General features: G+C 42.4%; 1 protein-coding gene across 8 annotated transcripts in view; it reads right to left on the reverse strand.

Moving 5' to 3' along the window:
- Window positions 1–18,352, reverse strand: part of KIF13A (kinesin family member 13A) — a 233,525-nt gene that overhangs the window by 44,986 nt on the left and 170,187 nt on the right. For all 8 annotated transcript variants that reach the window (XM_024248570.3, XM_054557251.2, XM_054557252.2 and 5 more), the window contains 3 exons: window positions 12,302–12,515; window positions 4,064–4,226; window positions 731–871 (listed from right to left, as the gene is read on the reverse strand). In XM_024248570.3, coding sequence (XP_024104338.1) covers window positions 731–871; window positions 4,064–4,226; window positions 12,302–12,515 — 518 coding nt within the window. The remainder of the gene's footprint in view (window positions 1–730; window positions 872–4,063; window positions 4,227–12,301; window positions 12,516–18,352) is intronic.

The raw sequence follows: 18,352 nt of genomic DNA on the forward strand, positions 1-18,352 counted from the left end.
CCTGTGGTCCCACCTACTCAGGAGGCTGAGGCATGAGACTCGCTTGAACCCAGGAGACAGAGGTTTCAGTGAGCTGAGATCACACCACTCCAGCCTGAGTGACAGAGCGAGACTCTGTCTCCATTAAAAAAAAAAAAAAAAGAATTAGCCCATGGCAGGGGCCTGTTTGCAGAGGATTCCTCTTCAGTTCCTGCCTTGTCTTCCTTATCCACCTCACTTGCAGCTTTTTCATTTCATCCCCTTTGTTTTGCCTCATCTCCTTTGCCAAGTCTTCTTTTCCACTGCTAATGTCCAAAAAACGGATTATGCAAGCTTAAATTACTCTTAGTAATCTACCCGGCCACAATCACAGCTAGGGGTGCATGAACACACATTAATGAATGCGAAATCCACACTGGCTCCAGCCAAGCTGATTTTTCACGGCACCGATAAAATGGCATAAATTTACTTCATTCTACTTCTTTTCACTTGAAATGTAGTAAACATGAAGCCAAATAAGAATCTACTATATGTTTTCTTCATTTAGTTCCCATCTGGGGGGATCACGTGTTGTATTACTGATCCAACTTAGCACTTCTTTCAAAATCACTTGTACTTTATTTTCCTAATACAATGTCTAACATATCATGAGCACATCTCCGTGTGTGTGTGTGTGTGTGTGTGTTGCTAAATCGCTTATATTCTCTGTTTTTAACATAACAAAATCTCCATTACATTTAGTCTCTTTTACCTCAGGAACTTTTTCCTTCCATTCTTGGTAAAGGTCTCTCATGTCAATTAATTTATTCTCCAGCTTCTCAATGGTCCACACTTGGGTGCTCTTTCCTTTCCTCCTCACTTGGATAGCTGGTTCACTCACTATTGCACCTCTCTGTATAAGGAAGAAAAACAAAACAAACTCTGTTATAACTCCTTTTTCGATTGCTAAAGCAATATATATACAACAGTAACACAGTAAGTTTGCAAAACACATAAATGCATACAAAAGAAGATAAAATTCTACCACCTAGGAGGATAGCCTGGTTTATTTTCTATCTTCTATGTACACTCATGCAAACTTTTTAATTTTTATCACAATCAAGACCAAACAAAAGTATAACTTTATACCCCAATCCTCTCTCCAGTTTTGATATTGTGATCATTTTTCTTGTATTGTTAAATATTCTTCATAAGCATTTTTTTTTTTTTTTTTTGAGATAGGGTCTTGCCCCATCACTCAAGCTGCAATGAAGTGGTATGATCTTAGCGCACTGCAGCCTTGACCTCCTGGCCTCAAGCAATCCTCCCACCTCAGCCTCCCAAGTAGCTGGGACTACAGGCACATGACACCATGACTAACTATTTTTTATTTTATTTTTTGTATAGATGGGGTTTTGTTATGTTGCCCGGGCTGGTCTTGAACTCCTGAACTCAAGCGATCTGCCCACCTTGGCCTGCCAAAGTGCTAGGATTACAGGCGTGAGCCACCAGGCCCAGCCATAACCATGATTTTTTAATGGCAGCATAGCAGTATCCATAGCATTTGGATCTACTATACATTTGACTAATTATTCTACTGTTTGACATCATGTCTGTTTCAAGTTTTTGCTATTATAAAGTCCACTATAAGCATCCTTGTATATAAATCTTTATAGACACTTCTATGACTATGGGCTTAGAATAAATTTCTCAAAGGGGAACTACTAGGTCAAAAGACTAAAACCCAGTAAGACTGATAAGATACTCCCTAACTCATTTTCTAGCTTGCTTGCTGGAAGAAAAAATGAATGGATGAAAAACAATTTTCATACTTTTTTTAAATTTAGTTTTTCTTTTTTTTCTGAGTCACAGAAAAACAATTTTCTGGCTGGGCATGGTGGCTCATGCCTGTAATCCCAGCACTTTGGGAGGCCAAGGTGGGTGGATCACCTGAGGTCAGGAGTTCGAGACCAGCCTCACCAACATGGTGAAACCCTGCCTCTACTAAAAATACAAAATTAGCTGGGCGTGGTGGCACATGCCTGTAATCCCAGCTACTTGGGAGGCTGAGGCAGGACAAATCTCTTGAACCCGGGAGGCGGAGGTTGTAGTGAGCCAAGATCATGTCATTGCACTCCAGCCTGGGCAAAGAGTGAAACTCCGTCTCAAAAAACAATAACTGTTACGGGAAGTCAGGGACCCCGAACGGAGGGACTGGCTGGAACTGCGGCAGAGGAAGATGAATTGCGAAGATTTCATGGACGTTTATCAGTTCCCAAATAATACTTTTATAATTTCTTATGCCTGTCTTTACTTTAATCTCTTAATCCTATTATCTTCGTAAGCTGAGGATGTACGTCATTTCAGGACCACTGTGATAATTGTGTTAACTGTACAAACTGATTATAAAACGTGTGTTTGAACAATATGAAATCAGTGCACCTTGAAAAAGAACAGAATAACAGAGATTTTTAGGGAACAAGGGAAGACAACCATAAGGTCTGACTGCCTGCGGGGTCGGGCAAAAAGAGCCATATTTTTCTTCTTGCAGAGAGCCTATAAACAGACGTGCAAGTAGGAGATACATTGCTAAATTATTGTCCTAGCAAGAATATTAATATTAATACCCTGGGAAAGGAATGCATTCCTGGGGGGAGGTCTATAAATGGCCGCTCTGGGAATGTCTGTCTTACCCGGTTGAGATAAGCACTGAGATATGCCCTGGTCTCCTGCAGTACCCTCAGGCTTACTAGGGTGGGGAAAAACTCCATCCTGGTAAGTTTGTGGTCAGACTGGTTCTCTGCTCTCGAATCTTGTTTTCTGTTATTTAAGATGTTTATCAAGACAATATGGGCACCGCTGAACACAGACCCTTATCAGTGGTTCTGCTTTGCCCTTTGCCTTGTGATCTTTGTTGGACGCTTATCAGTGGTTCTGCTTTTGCCCTTGTCCTGTTCCGTCAGAAGCATGTGATCTTTGCTAGACTGGTATTAGTAGTTCTGCTTTTTGCTCTTTGAAGCATGTGATCTTTGTACCTACTCCCTGTTCTTACATCCCCTCCCCTTTTGAAACCCTCAATAAAAACTTGCTGGTTTTGAGGCTCAGGCGGGCATCACAGTCCTACCGATATGTGATGTCACCCCCAGCGGCCCAGCTGTAAAATTCCTCTCTTTGTACTCTCTCTCTTTATTTCTCAGCCGGCTGACACTTATGGAAAATAGAAAGAACCTATGTTGAAATATTGTGGGCGGGTCCCCCCGATAAACAACAACAACAAAAATGAAAAACAATTTTCTTCAAAGTTTCTCCCTACAGGAAAAATTCTTCAAGGTAAAATGACAGGAAACTCCCAAACACTTGCAAAGAGTTCTGTGTATTTGAAGTCAGGTATCATAAAAAGTCTTCCTTTCTTGTAGAATTCACTCTTAAAAAGGTACCATAGCAGGCTGGGCACAGTGGCTCACGCCTGTAATCCTAGCACTTTGGGAGGCCGAGCAGGCGGAACATCTGAACCCAGGAGTTCAAGACTAGCCTGGCCAATATGGCAAAACCCTATCTCTACTAAAAACACAAAAATTAGCTGGGTGTGGTACTGCGCGCCTGTAATCCCAGCTACCCGGGAGGTTGAGGTAGGAGAATTGCTTGAACCCAGGAGGCGGAGATTGCAGTGAGCTGAGATCATGCCATTGCACTCCAGCCTGGGTGACAGAGCAAGACTCAGTATAAAAAAAGAAAAAAAAAAAAACAAAAAAACCCCAGGTACTATAGCCTACACGTATTCCCCCATTTCAGAAAGGGGCATTTACATGCCAAAAAAAGCAGGCAAAATACATGTTTCCAGTTTTATTGTTTTAAAGAAGGCATATAAATTAGGAAGTCCTTCAGCCACTAAAATTCTGTATATTCTGCTTATTACATATCTAAGAACATCATTTAAATAGCATTCTTACCCAATGAGGTATATAAAGAATGTCTTGAAAAAAATAAACATCTCTGGCTGATATCAGGATCTCCTCAGGCATGTTTCTGGGGTTTCAGTTTTAGATCCTGTTTTACAATATTTACTACTGCGCATCTTGCCCTCTCACTTGAGGGACATTCTTACCTTCCTATTGGCACTGAGGTTTGCAGCAGGGATCTGAAGAGTCACTTGGTAATCGGTGAGTTTGCTCATTTCCTCAGCCAGGAAGTTTGCTTCCCTCACCAAGGTGTTAGCTTTAACCAGCTGCTCTCGCAGTTTTGCCAGGCTTTGTCGGAAGAGTTCATCTCTGCAGTGTCACAGAAAAGGGAACGAGAAAATCTAAAAGAAAACTGCAATCCCATTTCTAAGTGAGCATCTTATTAGAAAACGGGAGAAAACTCCTCTCAGGCAGTATTTTTCAAACTATTTTACCAGACTACCTCATCCTTCCCTCTTGCCCACAGATGGGCTATCTGTTGAGAACTACTGATGGGGAGCAAATTGTTGAACGACTTAACTGAAAACCACGTTTTAAATTATGTAATATGTGAAAACGATCAGACTGTGATATGAGGATGCAAAAAACCAGTACAGGAATCTTTGGAAAAAACAAATGATGATTATGACTTGTGTGTGCTGAGGGAGGGTGGTGGGGCAGGGAGGGGTTGGCAGATGAGAGAAACCTGGAGTTAGGAGAAGAAAGTATTTTTCATGACTTCTGCAGTTGGCAAAAGGCATGCGATGGTAAGGTAGTTCTGCAGTAGCAGGAATTCTTCGTTTCAACTCTCTGTACATTACTTGCTGATAAAAAGCTTCTCTAATATCCCAGATTGGTCAAAACCCTCTTATATGTTCTCTCAGCCCCATGCCTTTAGCTTCCATAGCATTTGCCATAGTTAGAACTTTTCATTTTTACTCGTATAGTTATTTGTTTAATATCTGTCTCCTACTAGGCTGTTAAGTGCCCCCGGGGCAGGGATCATGTCTTTTTTTGCTTGCACTACCCTAGCTCCTGGCCAAGTCCATGACCCATTGTAGGATATTCAAAAAAGACCCACTGAATAAAGAAAAGAGTGCTTCTGTATTTCACATTTGAATCTGGGTTCTAAAGTCACTCCATCTAGCAATTGCTCTGTGCCATATATAACTTCTCTTTTCCACCATTTATATGCTGCAGGAAACTCTTACATCATAGAAAAATAATGAGCACAAAGCATCTAAATCTCTACTCCTCACTCATCACCTTAGAAATGACAGAGGATGCACGCTGTGAGGATGCTAATGTAAACAAAACAGTTTCTTAAAACCATATTACCAGCTGGGGGCAGTGGCTCACGGGTATAATCCCAACACTTTGGGAAGCTGAGGTGGGAGGATCACTTGAGGCCAGGAGTTCAAGACCAGCCTGGGCAACATAGCAAGACCTCATCTCTATTAAAAAAAAAGAAAAAAGATGATACCATTTTTCCAGTCACCCACGCTTAGATTTGTTCAGTCGGCTCAGTCTCTTCTCTTTTCTACAATGTCCAAAAAATAAGCCTATTGATTCTTCCTTTGAAGCATCTCCTAAGTCTCTCTGTGTTTTATCATATCCCTGGCTCAGGGCTCTTACACCCTTCTCAATAATCTCACAGCACCCAGGCTCTTCTTGCTCCACTGCAAGACAGTCCTTATCAAGCCCTGCCTTCCTCAGGCCGTTCTTTGGCTCAAGGCCTTGCAGGGCTCCTCTTCTCCCATAAAATAAATCCCAAGCTCCGAGTCTGTACCCTCCCACCACCCCCACCTAATAGTTTTGAACTTAATTTTCCCTACACTTCCATAAATCACCTTCTACACCAGTGGTCCCCAACCTTTTTGGCACCAGGGACTAGTTTCATGGAAGACAACTTTTCCATGGACCGAGGTTGGGGAAAGGGAGAGTTTTGGGATGACTCTAGTGCATTACATTTATTGTGTACTTTATTTCTATTATTATATTGTAATAGACAATGAAATAATGATACAGCTCACCATAATGTAGAATCAGTGGGAGCCCTGAGTTTGTTCTCCTGCAACTAGACAGTTCCATCTGGGGGTGTTGGTAGACAGTGATAGATCATCAGGCTTCAGACTCTTATAAGGAACATGCAACCTAGATCTCTCGCATGTACAGTTCATAATAGGGTTTGTGCTCCTATGAGAATCTAATGCCACTGCTGATCTGACAGGAGGTGGAGCTCAGGCAGTAATGCAAGCGATGGGGAGCAGCTGTAGACACAGATGAAGCTTCGCTTGCTGGCCCACTATTCACCTCCTGCTGTGCAGTCTGGTTCCTAACAGGTCACGGACCTGTACCAGTTTGTGGTCTGGGGATTGGGGACCCCTGTTCTAGACTACATGAAACAGTTCTTTTGCAGTCTCCCAAATACATCTTAATTCTCTTCCATTGCTTCTCATCTGTTCATGCCAATCTGCCCAGCCAAAATGTCCTTCTACTTTCTCTCTGCTGGTCAAACTCTACCTCTCAAATGCACTTGAAATCCTTCCTTCTCCCTGAAAATCTCTGTAGAAGACTCAGCTTCACTGAAGTCTCATCTTCCACTGAACAACCAACAAGCTTACTGTGCAGTCTGTTCACTTAGCGATTACATGCTTGCTTTTCACTTCAATACATTCACACAATCAATGCATACAATATTTACTAAATACCTACCAGGTGACCACATCATTCTAGGCACTAGGGATACTTCAAAGGATTCCCTGTCCCTTGCAACTCATTTTCCAGGGTAGGAGATAGAAAACAAACAACTAACTATTAATATATAATCATAATGTTTCCTATTGTTGAATGAAACTGTTCTTTAATTTACTATGATTTAATTTTTCCACAAGTTTATATCTTGTTTCATACTACATTCTAAGTGTACAAACAGAATAAACGACATCTGTGGCTTTCTTTGTAATTCTCACTAGCGTTTAAATATGCTTGATTCTCAACCCATCAACATTCATGTAAGTAAGAGTCCTTCATTATTTCACAGCCCATCAACATTTACTTAAGTAAGTGTTCTAGCTTCTTATATAACCACATACAGTTAATGACATCTTAATTTTATCCAGTGAAACTTGACAAAATCAATAATGCAACTATTCTTGTCTTTGAATGACATTCCCAAAATATCTCATCTTTTTTTTCTTCCTTCTTTCCTTCTCTCCCTCCCTTTTTCTTTCTTTCCTTCTCTCTCTCTCTTTTTCTTGGAGATAGGGTCTCCCTATGTTGCCCAGGCTGCAGTGCAGTGGCTATTCAGAGGCATGATCACAGTGCGCTACAGCTTGAAACTCCTGGACTCAGGTGATCCTCCTGCCTCAGCCTCTGGAGCAGCTGAGACTATAGGCATGTGCCACTGTACCCGACTTCTACACTTTTCCTTTCTTTTAAGAATTTAAGCCCCAAAGAAAATTAATCTGGAATTAAGGGAAATCAAAAAAATATTTTTAACTATTTAACTGAAAAACACTATGATTAAAAGCAAACCACCTTCTTTATCAGATACTTTTGTTTCTTAAAATTTAAATATTTTGACTTATTTTAGGTTCAGGGGTACATGCACAGGTTTGTTACACAGGTAAACTCATGACTAAGGGGTTTGATGTATGGATTATTTAATTACCCAGGTAGTAAGCATAGTACTTGGCAGTTTTTTTTTTTTTTTTTTTCCTGAGCCTCTCCCTCCTCCTCCCACAGGCCCCAATGTCTGTTGTTCCCCTCTTTCTGTCCATCGGTTCCCATGATTTAGCTCTCACTTATTAGTGAGAACACATGATATCTGGTTTTCTGTTCCTGCATTCGTTTTCTAAGAATGATGGCCTCCAGTTCCATCCATGTTCTTGCAAAGGACATGATCTTGTTGTTTTTCATGGCTGCATAGTATTCCATGGTATACATGTACCACGTTTTCTTTATCCAGTCTATCATTGGACATTTAGGTTGATTCCATGTCTTTCCTATTGTGAATAGTGCTGCAATGAATATACATGTGCATGTGTCTTTATGGTAGAACAACTTATATTTCTTTGGGTATATACCACATAGTGAGATGGCTGGGTGAAATGATAGTTCTGTTTTCAGCTCTTTAAAAAATTGCCACATTGCTTTCCACAATGATTGAATTAATTTACCCTCTCACCAACAGTGTATAAGGGTTCCCTTTTCTTTGCAACTTTGCCAGAATCTGTTATTTTTTGACTTTTTAATAATAGCCATTCTGACTGGTGTGAGATGGTATCTCACTGTGGTTTTGATTTGCATTTCCCTAATCATTGGTGATACTGAACACTTTTTAATATGCTTTGTTGGCTACATGTATGCCTCCTTTTGAAGACACTTTTGTTTTTATCTTTTACACTGTTTAGTAAATAGAAAGGATATCAATGGGTACAATTAAATCAGTTACCCTCAACAGCGAGCTGTTGCTTGGCGTAAAGCCACCAGCTCACAGTAAATGTGTAAAAGGCAGCTCTTCAGAAAAAAGACCATCTGGTAACTTTTGTCTGTTCCTTCCAGGTACAATAAAGTATAAAAAGTAACATAACACCCGGTGCAGTGGCTCACACCTATAATCCCAGCACTTTGGGAGGCTGAGGCGGGCGGATCACCTGAGGTCAGGGGTTCAAGACCAGCCTGGCCAACATGGTGAAACCCCATCTCTACTAAAAATACAAAAATTAGCCAGGTATGGTGGTGGGCACCTGTAATCCCAGCTACGTGGGAGGCTGAGGTAGGAGAATCGCTTGAACCTAGGAGGCGGAGGTTGCAGTGAGCGGATATCATGCCATTGCACTCCAGCCTTGCACTCTAGCCTGGGCGAGAAGAGTGAAACTCCATCTCAGAAAGAAGAGTAATATAAGTATGATAGATCTTCCTATTTCAGTATCCAGACAGATGAGCAGGTAGCTCCTGGGGAAAATATAATTGACTCTCTTCTCTTTATTTAACATTAACAAGTGCATGACTGTTGCGAGCCTTGCACTGCAGGGCAAGGTTCTCTTTTCTCCTCTTGGGAGTCATCTTTCCCGGGTGTGGCCTGTGCTCTGCATCTCATTGCTAGTGAGAGCTGCAGTGTGTGTGTGAGTTACAGGAAGAGCTCTAGAGTCAGACTGCCATGGCTCTGATCCCATCGCCCAACTTACCAGCTAACTGACCATCTGGGTAAATCATTTAACCTCTCAGCCTAGTTTCCTTATGTGTAAAGGCAGTAGCAGTTGTGAGGATTAGAGGAATACAGGAACAGCAATTAGTACCTGGTACATGGTATAAATGGTCTATAGATGTAAGGTGCTGCCTTTTTTTTTTTTTTTTTTTTTTTTGAGATGGAGTCTTGCTCTGTTGCCCAGGCTGGAGTACAGTGGCATGATCTCAGCTCACTGCAAGCTCCGCCTTCCAGGTTCACGCCATTCTCCTGCCTCAGTCTCCCGAGTAGCTGGGACTATAGGTGCCTACCACCACGCCTGGCTAATTTTTGTATTTTTAGTACAGATGGGGTTTCACCTTGTTAGCCAGGATGGTCTCGATCTCCTGACCTCGTGATCCACCCACCTTGGCCTCCCAAAGTGCTGGGATTACAGGCATGAGCTACCGTGCCCGGCTTTTTTTTTTAATTTTTATTTTTTGAGACAGTCTTGCTCTGTCACCCAGGCTAGAGTGCAGTGGCGCAATCTCAGATCACTGCAACCTCCGCCTCCCGGGTTCAAGCAATTCTTCTGCCTCAACCTCCCGAGTAGCTGGGATTATAGGCGCCCACCATCGCACCTGGCTTATTTTTGTATTTTTAGTAGAGACGGGGTTTCACCATCTTGGCCAGGCTGGTCTTGAACTCCTGACCTCATGATCCACCCACCTCAGCCTCCCAAAGTGCTGGGATTATAGGCGTGAGCCACCGCACCCAGCCACGTGCTGCTTTTATTACTACTATTAATTATTATCATAACACAGGTGTTATTAGGAGACTGCAGAGAGACCTGGGTTCAAACTCTGTTTTTTTCACTTACTAGATGGTTGATTAAGGCAGGATATTTAAACTGATTGCCTGACCTATAAGACAGGGATAATAGTTCCTATGGCATACTGCTGCTGGGATGTTAAATAAAAGACTGGACTATGGCAAGAACACAACCGAAGTCTTCAATAAACTATTGTCCTTATTATGGTAGTGGTGATTATTATTATTACCATTTCCTCCACTGTAGGGTCCAGCCCTACTGGGTCTGTGGATTTTTCTCCTTGTGTGTGGAGACAAGAGATCGTAGAAATAAAGACACAAGACAAAGAGATAGAAGAAAAGACAGCTGGGCCCGGGGGACCACTACCTAGACGCAGAGACCGGTAGTGGCCCCGAATGCCTGGCTGCACTGTTATCTATTGGACACAAGAAAAGGGGGCAGGGGAAGGAGTGTGAGCCATCACCAATGATAGGTAAGGTCACGCAAGTCATGTGTCCACTGGACAAGGGGCCCTTCCCTGTTTGGCAGCCAAGGCGGAGACAGAGAGAGGACAGCTTACGCCATTATTTCTTCTATGTATTTCAAAGACTTTTAGTACTTTCACTAATCCTGTTACTGCTATCTAGAAGGCAGAGCCAGGCGTACAGGGTGGAACATGAAAGCAGACCAGGAGAGTGACCACTGAAGCACAGCATCACAAGGAGACGGTTAGGCCTCCGGATGGCTGTGGGCGGGCCTGACTCATGTCAGGCCTTCCACAAGAGGTGGTGGAGCAGAATCTTCTCTAACTCCCCTGGGAAAAGGGAGACTCCCTTTCCTGGTCTGCTAAGTAACGAGTGCCTTCCCCAGGCACTGACGCTACTGCTAGACCAAGGCCCGCTAGGTAATGGGCGCCTTCTCAGGCACTGGCCTTACCACTAGACCAGGGAGTCCTCTAGTGGCCCTGTCCGGGCGTAACAGAGGGCTTACACTCTTGTCTTCTGGTCACTTCTCACCATGTCCCTTCAGCTCCTATCTCTGTATGGCCTGGTTTTTCCTAGGTGATAACTGTAGAACAAAGATTATTATAATATTGGAATAAAGAGTAATGCTACAAACTAATGATTAATGATATTAATATATAATCATATCTATAATCTATTTCTAGTATAACTATTCTTATTCTATATATTTTCTTTATTATACTGGAACAGCTTGTGCCCTTGGTCTCTTGCCTTGGCACCTGGGTGGCTTGCTGCCCACACTCTACCACTCTCTTCTTTGAGAGTTCTGATATAAATGTTTTAAAGTCATAAATCTTTTTTTTTCAGTCAGATTCTTTTTTTTTTTTTTGAGACAAATCTCACTCTTGTCACCCACGCTGGAGTGCAATGATGCGATCTTGGCTCACTGTTACCTTCGCCTCCTGGGTTCAAGCAATTCTCCTGCCTCAGCCTCCCAAGTAGCTGGGATTACAGGCTCCTGCTACCATAAGCAGCTATTTTTTTCTTCTGTATTTTTAGTAGAGACAGGGTTTCACCATGCTGGCCAGGCTGGTCTCGAACTCCTGACCTCAGGCGATCCGCCCACCTTGGCCTCCCAAAGTGCTGGGATTACAGGCCTGAGCCACCACACCTGGCCTGAGTCAGGTCAGGTCCTTTCTGTCACCCAGGCTGGAGTGTGGTGGCACGATTGCAGCTCACTAAAGCCTTGATCTCTGGGGCTCAAGTGACCCTCCCTCCTTAGCCTCCCAAGTAGCTGGGATTATAGGCATGAGCCACCATACCAGGCTAATTTTTTATTTTTTGTAGAGACAAGGTCTCGCTATGTTGCTCAGGCTGGTCTTAAACTCTTGGGCTCAAGCGATCCTCCCAGTGACCTTATAGGCATGCACCACCACGCCTGGGTAATTTTTACTTTTTGTAGAGACAAGGTCTCGCTATGTTGTCTAGGCTGGTTTCAAACTCCTGGGCTCAAGTGATCCTCCCGCCTCAGCTTCCCAAAGTGCTAGGATTACAGGTGTAAGCCACTGCACCCAGCTATAAATCTTAAACTTTCACATTTAGTAGATTAATCAGCACTGAAGTTGTATTTAAATAGATTCAAAAGTATGAGAAATAAGAAAAAAATGCTTTCGTGTTAAAGAAATTATTCAAACTTTCTAGATTTCAATACATACCTGTCTAACCCTTGCAACTTGGCACCATTTTTACTGAAGGGTAAAGGGTTTGGGGGTAGGAGGGGTCTTTAACAGCTAACATTATAGTAAACATACTTAAGGTGGACAATATCTGTGAAAGGAAAAGCTAATTGGCAATATCACATATGGGATTAAGAGTTGTCTTGTTGCTAGGTTTGTCCCTGACATGTCTTACAAACCCGTCCCTCAAAGACCCACGGCCTTGGGGCCTTGACTCTTCTTACCTCTCTTCTGCCCACTGGGTCACCTTCTGCTGTGCTGTCTGGCTGCTGTAGGCCAGGCGGTCGGGGCCGCTGCTCTGCGGCTGCCTGTCGGGGGACAGCTGCTGGCGGAGTTGCTCCAGTTCCCGCTCATACATGAGCCGCTGCTCCTCTAGGGCACTTCTCTTTTCTTCTAGGTATTGTTTCTCCAGGACCTGAACCACATTTTGAACTGGGTCTAGTGAGCCAAGAGACAAGGCAGGGTGTCTTAGTGGCAGCTAAAACAAGCATTCATGCCAGGCACTGCAGCCCTGTGGGAGCTTCCTCTAGCAAGGTATCTAGCCAGCCAATAAGCTTTTTGTGAGAGGCCTGAGGGGCCACATCAGGGAAATCCTCTCAAATTCCTTGTTACAGACATTGCAGATAAATGCCCTTTATAAGTATACATTCTCCACATCCTCTATGCTACTTTCTTCAATTTGATGAGCTCATCCTAACGTTTAGATAAATCATTAACCTACTACCAGCAGATGGGGGAAGAGAGGGGAATGTGATCTTATCCACTGGGAAGAAAAACTTCACGAAATCTAGGACAACTCCAAACACAGAAGCACATAAGATTTGATCTTTCTTTATGGTAATTCATTTCTATGTCCATTTAATATCAGTTTTGGTATATGACAAAGATTGACTTTCACCACAAATCTTATTACTCTTGAATTTCTCTAAGTGGGAGGAAACTTACAGATCACAGCACATGTTTGAAAATATTGCTTAAGGATATGGTCTGGCAATTTCTCAGACTAGTATCTAAAAGGACAATTCACTTGCAAAAATAATAAAAACCTGTTTCTAACATCTCACGTGTACAGACACAGAGCTCACGACCATGCACATGGGTGAAAAGGTATAGATGTACTAACAGATCTTGCTCCAATGAGCTACCATGATGGTTGTGGTATAGGTAAATCCTAATGGGCTGGGCAGGACATCAACTTGGTAATGACCAATGAGCTGGATACTGTGGAGAAAGATCAAGGCTCTGGTCACATGTACAAATGGAGAAAGTTACTGACATCACTAAGTGAGGACAGTGTAGGGAAGGAGAATGTTAGACAATCTTAATAGTAGAACAAGAAAATCATCATCACATTAATATTTCCCAGAACTACATTGGACTGAGAGATGCATTCTCAGACCAGTCTGGGACATGATTTTCTCCTTGTACATTCACACATTTGCCTGCTATTCAGTGCCATTTATGCTGTATTCCCACACATTGGCACTCAGTTTAATTTCCAGAAAAGAAGCTGAAAATTAAAGTGACTCACGAGGAATTTTTATATTACCTGATGATTGCTATTGACTGATTTTTCCAAGATACCCTACCAACTTGTAAAATACACATGTAAATTGTACTAATTTTCTATATTAGTATTAAGAGAAAAAGATAGCATGTTAGCTTCAAACAATAAAGTTAAATAATTCAAAACGAAAAGAATCAATTTTTTTAAAATCACAAGAAAAGCTCAGTATAGGTAAGTTGTTTTAATAAAAATGACAACCACAATGGCAACAATAACTCTACTAGCTCCTGGCTACATCTCAGGTAGAAATTCTATCTGCTTTGCATGCATCACCTCATGGAAGCTTTGCAACAAGCCTAAGTCTGGACATCATCCCGATTTTAAAAATGAGGAAACTGGAGCTCAAAAAGGCTAAACAGCTGATCTACGTCACGTGGCTACAAAGTGACAGGGTCAGGTTTTGAACTCAGATAACTAACTAATTGGCTGGGGTAGGACATTCACTTGGTAATAAACTGATGTGGTACTCTTACCCCCAATGTTTTGCTTACAATTAGTATTCTGTGAAAGAGTGATACTTTTAAAAAAGATACTGTTTTATTGATATAAAATTCTAAAATTCAGCATGTTTTCAAAGAAGCAAAATAGTTTTCTTTGTAGAGTCCTGACATGAGTCCCTAAAATATATCGCTTTTTTTTTTTTGAGACGGAGCCTTGCTCTGTTGCCCAGGCTGGAGTGCAGTGGCGCGATCTTGGCTCACTGCAAGCTCCGCCTCCCAGGTTCAAGCCATTCTCCTGCCTCAGCCTCCCCAGTAGCTGGGACTACAGGCGCCCACCACCACGTCTGGCTAATTTTTTGTATTTTTAGTAGAGATGGGGTTTCACCATGTTAGCCAAGATGGTCTCAATCTCCTGACCTCATGACCTAAAATATATCACTTAAAAAGCTGATGGAAAATAAACTGGGGGCCAGGCGTCGTGGCTCACGCCTGTAATCCCAGCATTTCGGGAAGCTGAGGTGGGCGATCACTTGAGGTCAGGAGTTCGAGATCTGCCTGGCTAACATGGTGAGACCCTATCTCTACTAAAAACACAAAAACTAGTCCAGCGTGGTGGCATGCGCCTGCAGTCCCAGCTACTTGGGAGGCTGAGGCAGGAGAATTGCTTAACCCAGAGGCGGAGGTTGCAGTGAGCTGAGATTGTGTCACTGCACTCCAGCCTGGGGGACAGAGTAAGACTCCATCTCAAAAAAAGAAAGAAAAGAAAAGAAACTGGGGGAAAAAACCCAAACCAAAAAACAAACAAAAAATCTTATGCAAACGTAGATCCTGGGTGGGTAAAACATTATCTATATAATAACAACCTATGTATTCCTAAGCATCAGAACTTCTGACAAACTCCTGTAACTTCTAAAAAAACATGAGAAATATGGTAAAAAATTTTTGAGTGCATCTGAAGACACTTTAAATGTAAGCTCTAGAGAAGAAAAGTTCTTTCAGAATTAAAAAAATATATACACATATTTCTCAAACAGTATATAGGCTCTGGGTTTAAAAAAGAAAGGACAGGGTGCTACAGTACTTGCCATCCATTTATATTTAGATGGAGCCCAACTGTCCTAACAGTGTTTATAAATCTTTTCCAGAGAAGCTGGAAAACACACCATTTTATAAAACTGCATTATAGGGTTTTTGCTACGAGATACTGAATAAGATATATAATCCACATTTCCATTGTCAGTCAGTAGTGCAGAAACACACATGATCCCAAATGAGTGAGGCAGAGGGGATCTCACCCCAAGGTTCCATGCTGACACAGGCCACGTGAGTGAGGCTATTTGAAACTGCACCAGCGGCTGTCATGACACAGCACTACCACTACTCACCAGGCGTGATGAGTGGCCACAAATCGAAGTGCAAATACAGAAGAGAGAGCAACTCAATCCGTCCTTCCTCTGAGACTCCCACAGTGGAGTCTTGTAAGCCCCATTCCCGAACTCCCAGATCCGCCCTCACCACACACAGCTGTGGTGGAGGTCTAGGGACTGGGTTTTTGTTTAGCCTCTGATCCCTAACATTAGTCTGGAAACACCTTTCTCACGGACATCTTTGATGATATTTTCTTTTCAAATCAATTAACCAGTTTCAAGTCTTTACCCTACACACAGCATATTTGAAAACAGACCATCCAAATCAGCAAGTCAATCTGACTCTATGATGTGGCCCAGGACAGAAGCCAAAGATTATTCAGTCCTTTCTCAAAATACCAACCAAATATCAAGAGATTGTCCACAGGTTTATTTTTCCTATCATTTTCCTTCTCTTGAATAAACTGTTTTAAATAGTGAGCCAGATGCCCAAAGCCAAGATCTCAAAGAGGTAAGTATTTTAGGAAAAAAGAAAGGACCACGTTTACTTTGGGCATAGCACTTTCTCGTCCTCATTAGTTTTTTCTTTACTTAGTAGGTAACTATGCAATGAGCTCAAACCGACCCATCATCCCAAGAATGGAAAAGAAAAAATGGCGGTGGTAGTGGTGCTGGTAGCGGGGTATTTATATGAGAAAGAGAATTAGAATTAATTAACACCAAAATGTCTAACAAACTGAATTGAGGGAAAATAGATCTTTGGAGAAAAAAAGAACTATTTGATCCCAGATGGAACAAACTGGCACTATGCATGACCCTTTGTCAGCCCCTTAACTGTTATTTTTAAAATGTTTTGTAGAGATGAAGTCTCACTATGTTGCCCAGGCTGGTCTCGAACTCCTGGCCTCAAGCAATCCTCCCACTTTGGCTTCCCAAAGTGCCGGGATTACAGGAGAGAGCCATTGCGCTTGGCAAAGTTGCTCTTTCTTTAGAGCTGCCATTGACATTGAAAAAAGAGATGATTCTTATTTTGTCTGACTCCTATTTCAAACCCTTGGGAAGAAGGCATTATTGTCCACAAATACTAGGTTTCTTTTTACTTTTAATTCAAATGAATTGGGTTTTAGATCAGTATTTACTCTAGAAACTAAAAAATACATTATTCTTACCTATTACTGGGATAATGTAGGTGAATATATATCTGGAAGTACTACTGACTGAATTGCTCTGCTGTCAACAGCAATAAAGCCATCAATAACAGCAGTAATAATACCAATAATACTTTTCAGTGCTGTTGCACACATACAGAAGAATAGCTGCTGTTAGAGTTTAACCAAAATCTGGGAGGCAAATGGAATTGGGAGGTGGGGTGTGTGTGTGTGTATGTGTTGGGGGTGGGGTGTTCATAATTGAAAAGGAACATTCCTCAATGAAGAATACAGAACACCTTCATCAGCCAGAAAACTCCAGCTTCTTCCCAATCATGTTAGTTAGATTTTTGCCAAAGCATGGAGCATGAGCATCAATCAGCAGCACTGCTAAAAACTAGCCAAGCTCCCTCATGCCAATGCCAATCAGTTAAAAACCTTTATCCCAGTGTTTGTGAAGGAGCTTCGTCTGAAACCACATGAGAGGAAAGAGGATCTTCAAATAAGACCACCAAGGGGATGACCACCAGGCAGACAGGCTTATTATCGGGAAGCCACCTAGCAGTAGAGGGGAATCACAGTGAACACCGTCCAGCCACCAGCACATCAGCACTTGCATCAGAGACTATGTGTATGCCCCAGAGGGAAGCTCCACTGGAACTGGGTAAAGGATGGGGTAGGGGGAAACATGATTTTTTTTTTTTTTTTTTTTTTTTTGTGATGAAGTCTTGCTCTGTCACCCAGGCCGAAGTGCAGTGGTGCGATCTCAGCTCTAAATGCGGCCTCCACCTCCCAGGTTCAGGTGGTGCTCCTGTCTCAGCCTCCTGAATAGCTGAGGCTACAGGCATACTTCACCACACCCGGCTAAATTTTTGTATTTTTAAGACAGACTGGGATTCACCATGTTGGCTAGGGTGGTCTCGAACTCCTGACCTCAAGTGATCCATCCACCTCAGCCTCCCAAAGTGCTGGGATTACAAGGGTGAGCCACTGCACTCAGCCATAAATATGACTTCAATATGGACAAAATCAACACTGGAGAGCAAGGCCTGATCTGGGATACAAAAGAATAACTCATGTTAACACTGTGCCCCAGGCCACTGATGACTCCAATTGGTTTGGCTGAGAGGATCAGAGGAATTAACAAATGCTTACTAAATACTCATTGATTATTGAAGGAGTTAATTTATATATAAGAAGGTAGTAATTGATTAAAATAAGAAACCTATGATCTGGGAGGGCTAAATGATTAAACTGATACCACCTGTAAACTCTGCAGAGTTAGCGACTAGAGATGTCTAGATTCTGTAACGTCCGCTGAAGCAATGAGCTCTCTCCAATGGGAGTTCCTCCACCTGGAGTTTGGAGTCTACATCCTCCTGAACACCCTGTATCCACTCAGGCTTCCAAAAGATCACTCACAGCAGACTTGTTGCTCAGGCAGGTTGTTAAATGACCCATTAATGTGATTCTGATGTCTGAACATCACTTCGGAATGTCTCTGGGATTCCTCCCAATCGGTGGGGAAGTAGCAGAGTGGAATGAATCTTGATTCCTAGCTATGGTCCACCTGCACTGCAGGGCCAAAAGCCCCAGTGGCTAATCTTAACACTCTACTCTTACTGTTTAAAGACAGAAATTGCCAAACTTTCTCATAAAGTTGCTTTTTCCCACTTTTTTCTTCATGGTTCTATACTTTTTTTTTTTTTTTTTTGGAGACAGAGTTTCGCTCTTATTGCCCAGACTGAAGTGC

Source organism: Pongo abelii, chromosome 5 (genome assembly GCF_028885655.2).
Source record: "Pongo abelii isolate AG06213 chromosome 5, NHGRI_mPonAbe1-v2.0_pri, whole genome shotgun sequence".
NCBI lineage: Eukaryota > Metazoa > Chordata > Mammalia > Primates > Hominidae > Pongo > Pongo abelii.